Source organism: Dipodascopsis tothii (assembly GCF_038497935.1).
Source record: "Dipodascopsis tothii strain CBS 759.85 unplaced genomic scaffold V1510scaffold_3, whole genome shotgun sequence".
NCBI classification, from domain to species: domain Eukaryota; kingdom Fungi; phylum Ascomycota; class Lipomycetes; order Lipomycetales; family Lipomycetaceae; genus Neoaidaea; species Neoaidaea tothii.
Window position 1 is genome coordinate 342526 of NW_027117987.1, and position 15602 is coordinate 358127.

A 15602-nucleotide genomic window follows, 5' to 3' on the forward strand; every position below is an offset into this window, starting at 1 on the left:
TGGCCTGCAGCAACGTGCGTTGTGCATACACGTACGCTGCGGCTGGGCCAATCCGCGGCCGCGCGCGCCGGCCGCTGCCGTATCCGGCAGGAGCCTTGTCGGCGCGACGCACACACAGACGCTCGGCTGCATCAAGCTGCAGGCTGCGCTAGTGGCCTGAGACCTGTCGGTGGCGCTCGGTGTGCTAGTCCGCCGACCGTGCTGCTAGCTGCCGACCGCCACCTCCGCGACTGTGCGCCGGTAACGGTGTTATCGCCGGGCGGCCGGGTAACCTCTCGCCCCGTTCGCGCGGTGCCTTGGTGGCACGTGCGGCCGGGACGTGCGCAGGTACGGCACAGCGTTTAGCCGGACACGCGCCGACGCCCACGCCTAGGCCGCTGCACGCTGTGCGGCCCAGACAAGGGAAGCTACGCTGGACGGGGTCGCGCGCTGCGGGGACGCTGCGCCTGTGGCGTGAACACTGCCGAAGGCAGCCACCCTCGACGGAGTCGCCGCCGGAGGCTGGTGCGGCTGTATGCGGCTATATGCTGAGGAGCTTCCGGCGGACGACGCTGGTCGCGGCACAGCGCGAACACTGCCCGAAGGGCAACTACCCTCGACGGAGTCGCCGCCGGAGGCTGGTGCGGCTATATGCGGCTATATGCTGAGCTTCCGGCGGACGACGCTGGTGCCGTGCGGCATGGCGAGCACTCGGCCCGAAGGGCAGCTTCCCCGATAGAGTCGCCGTCGGAGGCTCGTGCGCCTACATGCGGCAATATGCCAAGAGCCCCCGCGGGCACCCACTGTATTATGCGGCGCAGGCACTGCCCGAAGGGCAGCTACCCCCGACGGAGTCGCCGCCGGAGGCTCGTGCGGCTACATGCGGCTATACTCGGCGACCTTCCGGTGGACCACGCGTGCCCTGCAGCGTGGCCCGGAGTCTGCCCGAAGGGCAGCCACCCCCGACGGAGTCGCCGCCGGAGGCTCATGCGGCTATATGCGGCTATATGCCGAGACCTTCTGACGGACCACGCTGCCGCCCAGACTCTGCCCGAAGGGCAGCCACCCCCGACGGAGTCGCCGCCGGAGGCTCGTGCGGCTATATGCGGCTATACGCCAGACCCTCGGCACCGCTACATGCTGCCCGGCAGCCTCTTGCATAATAGTTCAACCGTGTATTCGTGATTCTATACAGCTCGCCTACTCAAGGTAGGCCACGACGTCGCCGGCCTCCACAAAGTCACCCGACTTGTGGCAGATGCGCACAACCTTGCCGTCCTGGGGCGCGTTGACGACCATCTCGGTCTTCATGGCCTCCACAACGATGATGCCGTCGCCCTTCTTGACGGTGTCGCCAACCTTGACCATGTCCTTCCAGAACCGGCCAGCGACCTCGCCGTAGACGGGCACAGCCGTGTCCGAGATGTCCGGCACAGGCTCGCTGGCAGCGGCCTCCTCGGCCGCCTGCAGCTCCGCGTTCGAGACCTGGATCAGGCGCGCGATCTCGTCCGAGCCCTCGCGCTGCTTGGCAGCGAACGCGGCCAGGCTGGCCTCGTTCTCCTTGAGCCAGGCCGAGTACTCGCCGTAGTCAAACACCGAGTCCTTGATCTCGATCTGGAACCGGCCGTTCTTGCACTCGGCCGTGAAGTGGTCGAGCTCGGCCTCGGTGACGGGGTAGTACTCGACCTGGTCGTAGATGTCGAGCAGCCACGGGTTCTCCTGCTGGCCGAGCGTGAGCTTGTCCCAGATGGGGATCGTGCGGCCGACAAGCTGGTAGCCGCCGGGCGAGTCCATGGTGTAGATGCACATGTACATGCCGCCGATGCCGACCGTGCCGTTCGGCGTGAACGTGCGCGACGGGTTGTACTTGGTGCCGAGCAGGCGGTGGCGCGGGTCGAGCGGCACGGCGCACGGCGCGCCCAGGAAGACGTCGCCGAGGCCGAGGACGAGGAACTTGGCGTCGTAGAGGATGTCGCGGATCTCGTCGCGCGAGTCCATGTTGTTGACCTTCTGGAGGAAGTCGACGTTGTTCGGCAGCCACGGCGCCGACGACCGGATCGTCTCGCGGTAGCGGTCGACCGCGGCCAGCGTGCGCGAGTCCTCGAACGCCAGCGGCAGGCGGATGACGCGCGACGGCACCTTCCAGTTGTCCGACAGCACGAGCTCGTTCTCGTACGAGATCAGCGTCGCCAGCAGCTCCTTCTGCGGCGACACCGCGCCGTCGTACTGGATCAGCACCGAGCGCACGCCCGGCGACATCTCGAGGATGCCCTTGGTCTTGCGCTCCTTGACCACCTGCGACAGCTGGTAGACGCGGTACGACAGACGCAGGTCCAGCACGTTCTCGCCGTACTCGACCAGCACGAAGCGGTCGCCGGCCTGGCGGTAGACCACCTTGGGCGCGGTCGCCGTCTCCTCCGACTGGTACAAGATCGGGTTCTCGAGCGGGCGCTCGGTCGGGACCTGGATCACCGTGCCCTCGGCCGACGCCACGTTCTTGTCCTGGATCGCCTTGAGCTCGATCGCGTCGTCGAACGTGATCCGCACAAACTGGATCGCGTCGCCGGGCTTGAGCTGGCCGACCTTCCACATCTCGGCCTCGGCGACCGTGACGGGGCAGACAAAGCCGCCGAGCGACGGGCCGTCGCACGTCAGGATCACCGGCTCGTCGCCGGTGAAGTTGATCGCGCCCAGCGCGTACACGCAGTCGTGCACGTTGGACGGGTGCAGGCCGGCCTCGCCGCCGTCGGCGCGCGCCCACTTGGGCTTGGGGCCGATCAGACGGACGCCGAACCGGTTCGAGTTGTAGTGCACCTTCCACTGGGCCGCGAAGAACTCGTCCATCGACTCGGACTTGAAGAAGTCGGGCGCGCCGTGCGGGCCCGACAGCACGCCGATCTGCCACAGCTTGGGGTACTGCGGGACCAGCGAGCGCGCGGCCGCCTTGGGCGCGGCCACCGGCGCCGGGATCGAGCACGACTTGATGTCGGGCCGGCCCAGGTAGACAATGTCGCCGAACTTGAGCACACGGCCGTTGTAGCCGCCGAGGTTGCCCAGCGCAAACGTCGACCGCGAGCCCAGGTACTCGGGCACGTCCAGGCCGCCGCGGATGGCCAGGTACGCGCGGGCGCCGGTCAGGATCTTGCCGATCACCAGGACCTGGCCCTTCTTGACGGGCACGGGCGCCCACGTCGGCACCGCCTCGCCGTCGACCGTCGGCGCGGTCTCGCCGCCGGTCAGGGCAATCACCGTGTCCGTGTGGAACTTGATCGACGGGCCGGTGAGCGTGCACTCGATGGCAGGCGCCTTGGCGTCGTTGCCGACGATCGTGTTGGCCAGACGGAAGCCGTAGTCGTCCATCGGGCCCGACGGCGGCACGCCGATGTGCCACAGCAGCGTGCGGCCGGGGTAGTCCTGCACGGTCGTGTACGAGCCGGGGGCCATGACCTCGATCGCAGCGGCCTCGTACGACCACGAGTCGAGCAGCCGCGTCGTCACCGCGCCGGCGGCGAACAGCTCCGAGACCACGATCGAGCGCAGGTAGTCCACGTTGGTGATGATGCCCGAGATCACGGTCTCGTCGAGCGCGGCCTTCATCTTGTGCAGCGCGTCCGTGCGGTCGGTGCCGTGCACAATGACCTTGGCGATCAGCGGGTCAAACGACGACGTGACCTCGGTGCCCTTGCTGACCCAGGTGTCGACACGCGCAAACTCGGGGAACGAGACCTCGATCAGCTGGCCGGGCGACGGCAGGAAGTCCTTGACCGGGTTCTCGGCGTAGACACGGGCCTCCATGGCCCAGCCGGTGATCTTGATGTCGTCGCGGGCGAACTTGGGCGGCACGTCCGCGGCCACCATCAGCATCCAGTGGACCAGGTCCAGGCCGGTGACGCACTCGGTGACCGGGTGCTCGACCTGCAGACGCGTGTTGACTTCGAGGAAGTAGAACTCGTTGCGCGCGGCGTCGAAGATGAACTCGACGGTGCCGGCACACTTGTACTTCATGCTCTTGGCGAGCATCTCGGCCGCCGCCTGCATCTTCTCGCGGGTCTCCTCGGGCAGGTGCGGCGCGGGGGTCTCCTCGATGACCTTCTGGTTGCGGCGCTGCAGCGAGCAGTCGCGCTCGCCAAGCGAGATGGCGTCGCCGCGGCCGTCGCCGAAGATCTGGACCTCGACGTGGCGGGCGTTCTCGACGTAGCGCTCGAGGAAGACTCCCGAGTCGTTGAAGTACGACTGGCCCAGACGGCGGACCGAGTCGTAGGCGCCGATGAGCTGCTCGCGCGAGTCGCACTTCTGCAGACCGATGCCGCCGCCGCCGGCGGTCGACTTGAGCATGACCGGGTAGCCGATCTTGTCGCCGACAGCGAGGGCCTCCTCGATCGTGTTGAGCAGGCCCGAGCCGGGCACGAGCGGCACGGACGCCTTGGTGGCGATCTCACGGGCCGAGTGCTTCAGGCCGAGCGCGCGGATGGCCGCGCCCGACGGGCCGACGAAGACCAGGCCGGCCTTCTCGCACGCCTCGGCGAACTCGGCGTTCTCCGAGAGGAAGCCGTAGCCGGGAATGATGGCCTCGGCGCCGGTCTCCTTGGCGGCGGCGATGATCTTGTCGCCGCGCAGGTACGTCTCGGCCGAGGTCTCGCCGTCGAGCGAGACGGCCTTGTCGGCGGCCAGGACGTGCGCCGAGAAGCGGTCGGGCTCGGCAAAGACCGCGACAGACGTGATGCCGAGCTTCTTGAGCGTCTTGATGATGCGGACCGCGATCTCGCCGCGGTTGGCCACCAGGACCGAGTTGAACGGCTTGGCCTGCTTGGCCGCCTTGACCGAGGCCATGTACGGCCGCCAGCCGCCGAACGAAGTCACGTCCTTGGCGCCCTCGTAGCCGGACTGCTCGCACACAAAGCCCTTGACCCAGGTGCCGTCCTCGAGCTCGACGGTGCCGATGGCCAGCGGCGCCGGCACGAGCGCCATGAACTCGCCGAAGCGCGCCGTCGGCACGTCGTAGACCTCGAGCGCGATCTGCGAGCCGCCCTCGGCCACCCGGCGGAGACCGGGCTTGGGCGGCGTCGTGTTGGCCAGGTGGTACAGCTTGTACGAGGCCGTGGTCGACGTGGCCTTGACGAACTTGGCGCCGACGTCCTGCAGCTGGTAGTTCAGCGGCAGGCCGGAGAGGTGCGCGCCCACGACCGCGAGCGGCATGGTCGTCGGCAGCGCCGCGGGCACGCCCGCGAGGACCGCGTCCGTCTCGCCGGCGACGGTGTAGGCGGCGGTGTTGCCGAGCTGGCGCGAGCCGGCGCCGAGAAACTTCTCGGCCAGGCCGAGCAGCGCGTAGTCGTTGAACTTCTCCGAGATGAGCGTCACGCCGAACGGCAGGCCGTCGTCGCGGAAGCCGGCGGGGATGGCCAGCGCGCTCATGTCGGCGAAGTTGACAAAGTTCGTGTACGTGCCCTGGCACGAGTTCACAAACACGGGCTCCTTGGCCAGCTCCTCGAACGTCGGGTTCAGGGGCGCGGTCGGCACGATCAGGCCGTCGAACGAGCCGAACTGCTCCTCGATCGCGCGCTGCAGGTCCTGGCGCAGGTACTCGTACTTGAAGTAGTCCGCCGCCGAGAAGTTCTCTGCCTTCTTGACAATGCCGAGGACAACCGGGTCAATGGCACCGGGGTTGCTCTTGATCAGGTCGGCGATGACCGTGTAGCGCTCGCCGACCCACGGGCCCTCGTACAGGCACGCGGCGAGCTTGTACAGCACCGAGAAGTCCTGCGGCACGATCTCGACGCCGAGACCGGCAAACTTCTCCAGCGCGGCCGCGTACAGCACCGGGTTCTTCTTCTCGTCGTAGAAGATGGGCGCATCGGGCACGGCGAAGCGCGGCTTGGCGCCGAACGACGTCTTGAGCGTCGGCGGCAGCGGCCGCGAGTAGGCGTCGGCGGCGTCGTACTGGGCCGCGACCGAGAAGACGAGCTGGGCGTCAGGCACGGTCAGCGCAAAGACCGAGACGCAGTCGAGCGTGCGGCAGGCGGGGACGACGCCGGTGGCCGAGAACGCGCCGCGGGTGGGCTTGAGGCCGATGCAGTTGTTGAGCATGGCCGGCACGCGGCCCGATCCGGCCGTGTCGGTGCCGAGCGAGAACGGGACGAGACCGCGGCCAACGACGTTGCCCGAGCCGGCGGACGAGCCGCCGGAGACGTGCTTGTCGGAGAAGACGCACGGCGTCTTGCCATAGGGCGAGCGGGCGCCAACGAGGCCGGTCGCGAACTGGTCGAGGTTGGTCTTGCCGACGACGATGGCACCGGCGGCCTTGAGGACGGCGACGATGGTGGCGTCGGCGGTGGCCTCGTAGAGGTATGCGGGACAGGCGGCGGTGGTGGGGAAGCCGGCGGCGTCGATGTTGTCCTTGGGGGCGAAGGGAACGCCGTAGAGCGGGAGGTCCTGAGGTCAGCGCGGCTGTTGGGGCGGCGTGGAGCGGGCCGTGGGGGCTGCGGGTCGCGGCCGTTGCGGGTGCGGATCGCGGGCGCTGCGGGCCGCTGCAGGCGGCTGCGGGCCGCCTGCAGCCTCCTGCGGGCCGGCGCAGCGCGCAGCGGGTCGCGCACGGACCGCGGGTCGGCCCCGACCCGCACCGCCACTGCCCGCCACCGTCACTCACCTGCGGGCGCTTGCCCGACGTCTGCAGCGCGTCCCACTGGCTCTTTATCTGGTCCGCCGTGGCAATGGTGATCCACGCCGGGTCCGAGTCCTCAAACGAGGCAACGAGGGCCTGCACCCGGGCCAGACCCTCGTCCGGCGAGCTCGCGAGCTGCGCGGACCGCCACTGCGGCAGGGTCCATCCGATGGTGTCGACAGGCATGGTGCGGAGATGTCCGAATGCGGGCTTCCGGGACAGCGAAGGCCAATCACACAACAAGGGCCACGTCCGGCACGGCGTGGGCGTTGCAGCGACTATCGGGGAGCAGCACGGTGTGCAGCAAGATCCTAGTCGGTGTAATTGACAGGCGGGGAGCGGAAGAGGAGGGTGTGCGAATTTAAACGGATATATACGCCCGCGTGCCTGCCGCTGCCACGCCCACGCCGATATACGCTGCGCTAGCCACCGCTAGCCACCGTGGCCACTGCCCTGGGGAGCGCCCCGCCGGGCCAATTGCGCGGCGCCCGCCGCGGCTGCCGGCCGCGCCGCCGCCCGCCGCGGCCGCGCCGCAGTCTGCCGGCCTTGCCCGCCAGCGTTGACGATGGCCCCGTAGGCCCCCGAAATTAAGCTTTAGAGTGCTTCCGGAAAGCGCTAGCCCGCGCCCGTCCTAGCGCCAACTATTATCCGGATAGCATGTACCCCGGCTGGTCGCCGCCAGCGCGCGCCGGCGCCCGCGGCAGGCCTATCGGCCGCTGGCGGCCGCTGGCCGCGGGCTGGCGGCGGCCGGCCGGTGTGGCGTGGCGGCAGCCTGGCCGCGGCCGGCCGCAGCGCGCTCAGCGCCCGCAGCGCCCGCCGCCGCCAGCGCGCCCGCGCCCGCTGCAGCCGCCGGGGGCTGCGCCCTGCGCGGCTCTGCGGCCGCCGGCCTGCGCCGACGGGCCGCCCGACTATCGCTCGCCGACGGTATCGCTTAGATCGGCCGGATGACTACGGCTGTTCCCCGCTAGCCAGCGCTAGCGGCCAGCCGGCCTGGCCGTGGCCGAGTTCCTGGTGGGCGTGCGGCGGTGGGCCTGCCGGCCAGCGCCCGTCGCCCGCCGCGTGCCGCCACCGCGTGCGGACGCCGCTGGCGGCTGCCCGAACGGCGGCCATCGACGGCGGGCGACGGAGAACAGGCGCCCAAACGGGCAGGTGTCGCGCTGGATCGGGACTAGGGCCCAGGTGGGCTAGCCGTGCTCGGTCCCGCCAACGCTATCGGGCGTCCAGATGATTGGCCCGGCGCAGCCCGCGGCCGGCTACGCGCGCGCGGGCGGCCGCCGGCGCGCGCTCGCGCCGCACGGCCAGCTCCGGCGACGCGTCCCCGGCGTTGGCCGCGGGACGTGCCGCCGTGGCTTATCGGATGACTACGACCGATCGCCGCTTACCCGGCCTCGCCTGTCGCCCGCCACGGCCGTCGCGGCCCCCGTGGCGGCCAGGCCTAGCGCGGCCCGGGCGCGGGGTGTGGCTGTCGCGCGGGACGGCCGGCGGGCGTGGGCGGCGGCCGCTCGGCTGCCGGCTGCGCGGCTGGCCGTGCCCTCGCAGCCGCCTGCAGCGTCGGAGTACCCCGACGATAAGCATGTTACCCGGCTATATACAGCTGGCGCATGACTCACGCGCCGCACGGCGTGCGGCTCACAGCGCCCGCCAGAACTCGTTCCACGCAATCGGCTTGCGCACCGCGTTCGAGAACCCGTCGTGGAACTGCACCCAGGCCATGCGCTCGCGCTCGCTGCGGAACTCCTCCCGCGTCGCGCGCGACGTGAGCCCGCCCGTGTTTTCCTGGCCGGCCGCCGGCCGCGTCACGAAAAACTCGCGTGTGGCGCGCTCGGGCGCACGCGTGGCGCGTTCCGCCCGGTTGGTAGCCGCCGACAGCGGGCCCGTGCGCGTGGCCTTTGGCCGCTCGTCGTCCTCCGCGCCGCGCTTGCGGCCCGCCACCGCCACCGGCGCCCGCCCGCGCAGCACCAGCTCGCGGTCGCACTCGCGCGCCAGCCGCTGCCGCACGAGGAACTTGCCCGCGCTCGCCCGCGCCCGCTCCGCCTCGTCCAGCACCAGCAGCTGCTCCACCGGCGGCTCGGGCCGGTACACGTAGCCGCCGCTCTCGAGCCGGTCCTGCACCAGCCGGACCTGGAACGCTAGCATGACCTCCACCGCGTGCGCCAGCCCGGCGTGCTCGCCCACCAGCCCCCGGCTCTCGTTCACGGCCGGGTTGATGATCCGGAACAGGTACGGCGCCAGCTCGGTCGCCACCAGCGTGTCCTTGTAGATCTGCTGCACCGTCGGCGCGGCCAGCGTCAGCAGCTGCCGCGCCAGGCTGCGCGTGCCCCGCAGCGTCTCGGCGGCCTCGAAGTCGGCGCGGCCGGTGGAGTAGGTCTGGACGGTGTTTGCGGCGTTGCTCGCAAACAGGTGGTGGAACTTGCCCGGCACAAACGCCAGGTACCGCGCCAGGTCACGGTGCTGGCTCGTGTACACGGCCGTGTTGAGCCGGTCGTGCATGTACAGCCAGTCGCCGGCCTCGGTCGGCTTGCGCATCATGTCGTCGGCAAACTGCATCGTGAGGTACTGGCCAAAGCAGCCCGTCACGATCTTCTCGTACTCGCCGTTCATCTGCACGGCCTCCACGACGGCCGCGAAGCTCTGCGTGCGCGTCACGGCCTTGGGCTGTTTGAAGACGCGCCCGACGAGCACGTTCGGGTTGACGTTGGTGTCCTTCTCGCCGAGCGACAGCGCGGTCTCGGCGCTCTCGCCGGCCGCCTGCGCGCCGCGGCCGAACTGCAGCACGTTCAGACACGAGCGCATGTCGCCGTCCATGGCCTCGACAAGCTTGCTCAGCTTGCGCCCGGTCAGGGCGAGGCCCTCGGCCGCGCAGACCTCGCGCAGGCGAGCCACGAGCGCGCCCGTCGGCGCCCGTTTGTACGACACCAGCTCGGCCAGCGGCCGCAGCGTGCGCAGGCTCGCCGCGTACGGGTCGTTGCAGATGGCCACGATCGGCCGCTGCAGCAGCACGGCCGCGCGGCGGCCGCGGCCGCGCTTTCCGCCCTGGGCGCGCTGCAGCAGCGCGCGCTCGTCCGCCGCCAGCACGTCCAGCAGCATCCGCACAAAGCCAGACTCGGCCCCGCCCTCGATCTCGTCGGCGATGATGCACACTGGCCGCTTGCCGACCCGGTGCGACTCGGTCGCGCCCTTGAGCTTGTCCTGGACAGCCGTGCCGGCGCGCTCGTCGCTGGCGTTGATCTCCAGGACGTCGTAGCCGGCCTGGCGCGCGGCCACGTGCGCCACCGTCGTCTTGCCGAGCCCCGGCGGGCCGTGCAGCAGCAGGATCTTGCGCTGTGGCCGGTGCAGCGGGTCGCCGCCCTGCTCGAGCCGCAGCCGCGCGTCCGGCGGCGGCGGCTTCTTGAACACCACCGGCGACCACGCCTGCAGCCACCGCAGCAGCGCGCGGTTCGTGCGCTCGTCGCCGACGAGGTCCACCCACTTGCGCGGCCGCCACTTCTCGGCCCAGAGCTGGCCGTCGCCGCCGGTGAACCGCTGCGGCGGCGGTGGCGGCGCCAGCTCCGCGGCCAGCTCTTCCTTCTCGATCTTGGTCATCATCTCGCCGACCGGGATCCCGAACGTCAGCCGCTGGTTGGCTCCGGCCACGGCCTCGTCGTCGAACGCCCAGCCGGCGCGCGGCGGTGCTCGTCGCCGCGGCCGCACCTTGAGCCGCACCTCTTTGCCGGACGACAGGATCGCCGACCGGTACGTGTAGAGCGCGTCCGCAAAGTCCATGTTGCTTGCGCGGACGCCGGCGAACAGCGCGCGCGGCCGCACGTCCGCAATGGCCGCCTCGGCCGCCGCCTCGAGCGCGTCCGCGGCCCGCTCGGGCTGGAGTTCGCCCAGCGCCGCCCGATAGCTTTCCTCGAGCATGTCCGTGTCACTCAGCGCAAACGGCGTGCCGGCGACGCCGGCGAACGACGCAGCCTCCGGGGCCCTCTCTGCCACCGCGTCTGCTCCGCCCAGCGCAAACGGCGTGTGCTCCAGCGCGTCCGTCGGCCCGTCCGGCCCAGAGCCACCGCCTGCAGCGGATCGGGCGGGGGGCTCCATGAAGTGCACTTCGTCAAACATGCGCTCGGCCTCGTCGTCGCCGGCCTCGGCGGCGGCCGCCATCAGCGCGTCGGCCTCGTCGTCGCCCGGCGCGTCGATGCTGAACGGAAACGCGGCCACGGTGTCGGTCATGTTGCTGGCTGTCGAGGCGCTGGCGGCCGAAGATGGACGCGTCGCGATAGCCGGGTAAGTGGCGGCGCGCCGCGTCGCTGCTCAGGGGGTAGTGGACCGCAGGCAGTCACCAGGTTCCGAGGCGGTGCTGGTGCGGCTGTGGCGGTCCTCTGGCGGCGCAGAGAGCGGCCCTTTGCGGCACAGATGAGCCGCAGAGCGAGCCGACACACTTGCTGCCCTGCCTGCCGTACGGCAGCACCCCTCGGCAAGTCGCTGCCAGAGGCACCCACCAGGCTCCGGGGCTGGCTCCGTCGAGTGCGTCCTACGGCGCCACAGGATGAGCCGCACGTTCTGCGGCTCGCGGTCTGCACTCGCCCGAGTCTGTCCGCAGGGCAACGACCTCGGCGCGGTCGCCACCGGAGGCACAGACAGAAGGCCGCGTTATCTCCGCCTAGCGTGCCGTATGGCGGCTTGCCCAGAGCTTTTCAGCCTGCTCAGGGACAGGCGCCTTGGACAGGCCCTGCGGCAATCCGAGCGTCGTCGCGGCCTGCACCGCCATGCAGTGCGCCGCACACAGCCACTGCGTGGGGGTCACGTCGCACAAGCGACGCTCCCGCATGACGCGCACGGACGTGCGTCCCGGAACGGCAATCTGCATTACTAGCTATCACGCTTGACCAGGCCGTAGATCAGAGCGTCCTTGACCTCGCCGTCGACCAACCAGCGCTCGCGCAGCAGGCCCTCCCGCTCAAAGCCCATGCGTTCGAGCACGGCCTGGCACCGCGTGTTGTTCGGGTCGGTGTCGGCCTCAAACCGACGCATGGCCAGGATCTTGTGGGCGTAGTCCAGGAAGCCCGTGAGCGCCTCCGTCATGTAGCCCTTTCCCCAGAACTGGTTGGCTAAGCAGAAGCCGATCCAGCAGCGGCGCGACGCCTCGTGCACGCCAAAGAGCAGGCACATGCCCGCCAGCCGCTTGGTCTCGTTTTCAACGATTGCGAGCTTGAGGTACTCGCCGCGCTCGAGCGCGGCCATGTCGGCCTTGATGGCGGTCTCGGCCTCGTCCTCGTCCTTCCACGGGCCGTGGCTCCAGTACCGTAGAACATCGGGGTCCTGCATGATCTGGAGCCACGCCGGCGCGTCGGCGACCGAGAGCGGCCGCAGCGTCAGCCGCGGCGTCTGGATGATCACCGCCGAGTAGTCCTTGCTGGCGCTGGCCATGGTGTTGCTGTGACTGCCTGGGACGCTTGCGGACATAACTGCCGGTACCCGTGGCCGACCCGGGTCGCAGTTTGGACCGCGCCACGCACGCGCCACACCATGTTTGTCTCCGCCGTCGCCGTCGCCGTGGCCTGGCTCGCCGGCCGCGCGCTGCACGCCGTGCACACGCCGGCGGACGCGGCTGCGCACGTGCTGCTCCTCGTCGGCGCCTTCGTGCTGGCGCGGCTGCCGTTGCGCGCGCTGGCGGCGCTGCGGGCCGGCCGGACCCGCGAGGTCTACTCGCTCTCGCACGTCTTGCTCAACCTGACCGACCCGGGCACGCTCTGGAACAACATGGGCCTCTGGCGCGACGTCGCCCCGGACGACTTCCCTGCGGCGGCGACAGGTACGTGGCGGAGCGACGGCGCTGACGCCAGCGCTGGCGGCCCGACTGGCCCTGGCGGCCGCGCTTGGCCCGGCCGACCGGTTGCTGGACATTGGCGTCGGCTGCGGCGACCAGACCCTACTGTACGCGCCGCAAGTGGCCGCGTATACAGGCGTGACGTCGCTGGACGCGCAGGCGGCCGTTGCCGCCCGCCGTTGCAAGGGCCTGGCCCACGCGGCTCTGTACACACTTGACGCCAGCCGGCCGCAGTCCTGGCCGGCAGCAGCGCTCGAGCGGGCCGCCGACTGTAACAAGATCGTCGCCCTGGACTGTCTGTATCACCTGGCGCCGGACCGGCGCGAGTTCTTGACGTACGCGCACTCGCTGCTGGCGGCCGGCGGGGCCTTCGCGGCTGCTGATCTTGTCCGCGGCGACAGTCCGTCGTTTTTGCAGCAGCTCGGGCTGCGTGTAGTGTGTGCGTTCGCGCATACGCCGGTGGCCAACTTTGTGACCGTGGCAGACTACGTCCGGCTGCTCGAGTCGTGCGGGTTCACAGCCGCGGCCGGGTGGACAGTGTCGGTCGAAGACGTCTCGGCAGATGTTTTTGACGGGCTGGCGCGTTTCATCAAGCGGCGCGACGCCTCTCTCGGCGCGCACCTGCAGTTCAAGCCGTACAGCTCGTTCGCCAAGGTGCTCGCGTGGTGGGCGCGCAGCGGCGTCGTGCGGTCGGTGGTCGTGACCGTCCGCAAGTGATGGTAAATGTACGTTTGGCTATATACTATGTACTCGGATGCGAAGGCGAGACCTTGCGCATCTCGTCGACGATGATCTCGTTGAACGCGGTCGGGTTGTCGAGGTAGAGGTGGTGGCCGGCGGCCTCCACGACGGCGATGTCGGCGTCCTTGCCCTGGCTGCGCAGCTTCTGGACGGCAGCCTTGCCGGCGGAGACGTCCATCCAGTCGTTCTCGCCGTACATCCACAGGGTCGGGCAGCGGAGCTTGTCGAGCCGGTTGATGAGCGGGAAGCGCGCGTAGGCACCGGGGGCGAGCAGGTACGGCAGGGCGTACTCGCCCGAGCCGCGGGCGTTGAAGATGTTGTAGGTGTACGAGTGCAGAGCCTCGAACTCGGCCGTGGACAGCTTCGAGAAGCGGCGCTGGGTCCAGCCGGAGACGAGGCGGGGCCCGAGCGGGCCGGCGAGGCGGATGACGCTGAAGGGCGAGACGTGGCGCTCCCAGAGGAAGACGAACCAGGCGGGCAGGGGACGCTTCGGCGGCGGCTGCGGGCGCGCGGCGTGCTGCGTGGTGCTCTCCTGGCTGGCCGTGAACTCCTGCTGGAGGGCGGTGGGCGGGTCGTGCGGCGTGATCGCCGCCGAGCCGCTGCCCCACGGGTCCTCGGGCACACCCACGGGCGAGACCAGGATGAGCTTCTTGAGCCGCTCAGGGTACTTGCGCGCGTAGGCCACCCCGAGGTAGCCTCCCATGGAGTGCGCCATCAGCGTGAACTGGTCGATGTTGCGCTTGACGCGCCACTCCTCGAGCGAGTCGACAAACCAGTTCTCGGCCTCGTAGACACGCTCGCGGTCGCCCTTGGCGCGGACCGAAAAGCGCGGCCGCGTCGAGCGGCCGTAGCCCAGGAGGTCAAGCGCGTGCAACCGCCAGCCCTTGACCGAGCTGAGCTCGTCGAAGTTGCGGTAGAAAAAGCCGAGGCCGGCGCCGTAGCCGTGCAGAATCACAAGGTCATTCTCCACGGCCTCGCCCACACGCTCGATGCGGAACTCGTTGAGCTCGTGGCCCTTGCGTGCGAGCGGCACCATCGACGACGTCGCCTGGCGCACGCCGTCCGACTCGGGGAAAAACGGCAGGAACGAGAGCACAGCGCGCTCGGACTCTTCGAGCGTGGCGCCGCCCCACCACTGGCTGATGGCCTCGCGGTACGACAGCGGGAACACGCCAAAGCCGAGGTTGCGCGGGCCCGTCCGGGGCCGCGACACGTCGTCGCTCATGTGGCTCTGTGATGACAGCAGCTCGCGCCGCCGCTGCTCGCGCCGCGCTGCACGCGCGGCCTGTTCGCTCTTTGACGCACCCGGGGGGACGCCGGGGCCGCTGGTCGACGCACGCGACGCCGACGAAGCTGTTGCTGTGCCGCTGCTGGCACGCGTCCACACAAGGGACCCGTGTGCAAGTGGACCGAGCGAATTCGACAGCGAGGCGGCTGCCGCTGTCCCGAGCTCAAGAATCGACCGTAGACGAAGAATGGTGGGCAATATCAACGGCGGCGAGCATACATTTATATATATGCCACCAGCATATATAGAAACATACACTGCCTGCGCGGGAACGTCGACCTGGTCGTGGTGCGCTGTGCGCTGCTAACGGGACGGAGATACCGGAGCCGAGAAAGTCCGCGGATGCGCCGCCACCTGGCTGTTAGCCAGCCGTCCCCGCTGGGCACTGTGGCGGCCGCGCGCGACGCCCACGGCCGCGCCGCCCGCGTCGGCCTGCTGCCGTCCACGCCGCGTCCGCCCCCCCGTCCGCTGTCACGGGTGCTTACCTGCAATTGCCGCCTGCGTACGGACCGGGGCTGTGTGGTCTCGATCGAAGCGCCTGGACCGGGATGTCCCAGAAACAGTCGTGCCGAGCGCGAGCACGATGATCCTGCGCGGGTGGGTTCGACGCCTGATGCTCTCTGGCAACGCCGTCGGAAGTCGGTGCAGAAAAATTTTTGGCGGTGAGTTTGTTGGCGACTGAGCCGCACGTTAGCGGTCGGCGCCCACACCCAGCGCCCACGCCTTGACCCCGGCCACGCTGTGCCCGCCCGGGCCAGAACGGGCGGGGCCGGCAGCCTCCGGCCGCCGGCCGGCGCCCGCCTGCGCCAGCGCGCACACAGGCCACACACTGGACACGCTGGCCCGCCGCACGGCTGGTCGGGTCGCTTACGGAGCTGCCGCGGACATAAGCGGCCGACACGGCTGAGCGCCGAACGCCAGCGCCGTGCGCCGCACACGGCTGACGGTGGGCCTGGCCGCACGGGTGTGGGCCTGGGGAGGTCGCGCGGGAGGCCAGGCCGTCTGGCTACGTAGAGACGCGCGTGCGGCTCAGCTGGACGCCGCCGTGCGGCTCAGCTGCGCGGTGCTGGGCTACCCCTACGGTCTCATGCGCCAGCCTGAGCACGGGCTTGGCTCGGAGATGCGTAGGC

At 70.1% G+C, this 15602-nt stretch overlaps 5 protein-coding genes across 5 annotated transcripts; 1 reads left to right on the forward strand and 4 right to left on the reverse strand.

Annotated features, from left to right (window-relative positions):
- Positions 1-1139: 1139 nt before the first annotated feature.
- Positions 1140-6982, reverse strand: V1510DRAFT_428218 (uncharacterized protein). Its single transcript, XM_066935254.1, has 2 exons — positions 6623-6982; positions 1140-6408 (listed from the first exon to the last, which is right to left on the reverse strand). The coding sequence occupies exons 1-2, from the start codon at positions 6821-6823 to the stop codon at positions 1180-1182; spliced, it is 5430 nt and encodes a 1809-aa protein (XP_066791220.1). The 5' UTR covers positions 6824-6982; the 3' UTR covers positions 1140-1179.
- A 1212-nt stretch (positions 6983-8194) lies between these two features.
- Positions 8195-9686, reverse strand: V1510DRAFT_410903 (uncharacterized protein; the record flags this gene model as incomplete). Its single annotated transcript, XM_066932802.1, has 1 exon — positions 8195-9686. A coding segment is annotated over one exon (1398 nt), but the record flags the coding sequence as incomplete, so codon positions are not given.
- A 1799-nt stretch (positions 9687-11485) lies between these two features.
- Positions 11486-12043, reverse strand: V1510DRAFT_401060 (GNAT family N-acetyltransferase; the record flags this gene model as incomplete). The annotated part of the gene is made up of 1 exon (XM_066932001.1): positions 11486-12043. One exon carries the CDS (start codon positions 12041-12043, stop codon positions 11486-11488), a length of 558 nt encoding a protein of 185 aa, XP_066791222.1.
- A 99-nt stretch (positions 12044-12142) lies between these two features.
- On the forward strand, positions 12143-13235 carry V1510DRAFT_428221 (S-adenosyl-L-methionine-dependent methyltransferase; the record flags this gene model as incomplete). Its single annotated transcript, XM_066935255.1, has 2 exons — positions 12143-12428; positions 12460-13235. The coding sequence occupies 2 exons, from the start codon at positions 12143-12145 to the stop codon at positions 13158-13160; spliced, it is 987 nt and encodes a 328-aa protein (XP_066791223.1). The 3' UTR covers positions 13161-13235.
- V1510DRAFT_359817 (Alpha/Beta hydrolase protein) lies at positions 13186-14409 on the reverse strand (the record flags this gene model as incomplete). The annotated part of the gene is made up of 1 exon (XM_066930984.1): positions 13186-14409. One exon carries the CDS (start codon positions 14407-14409, stop codon positions 13186-13188), a length of 1224 nt encoding a protein of 407 aa, XP_066791224.1.
- Positions 14410-15602: the final 1193 nt, after the last annotated feature.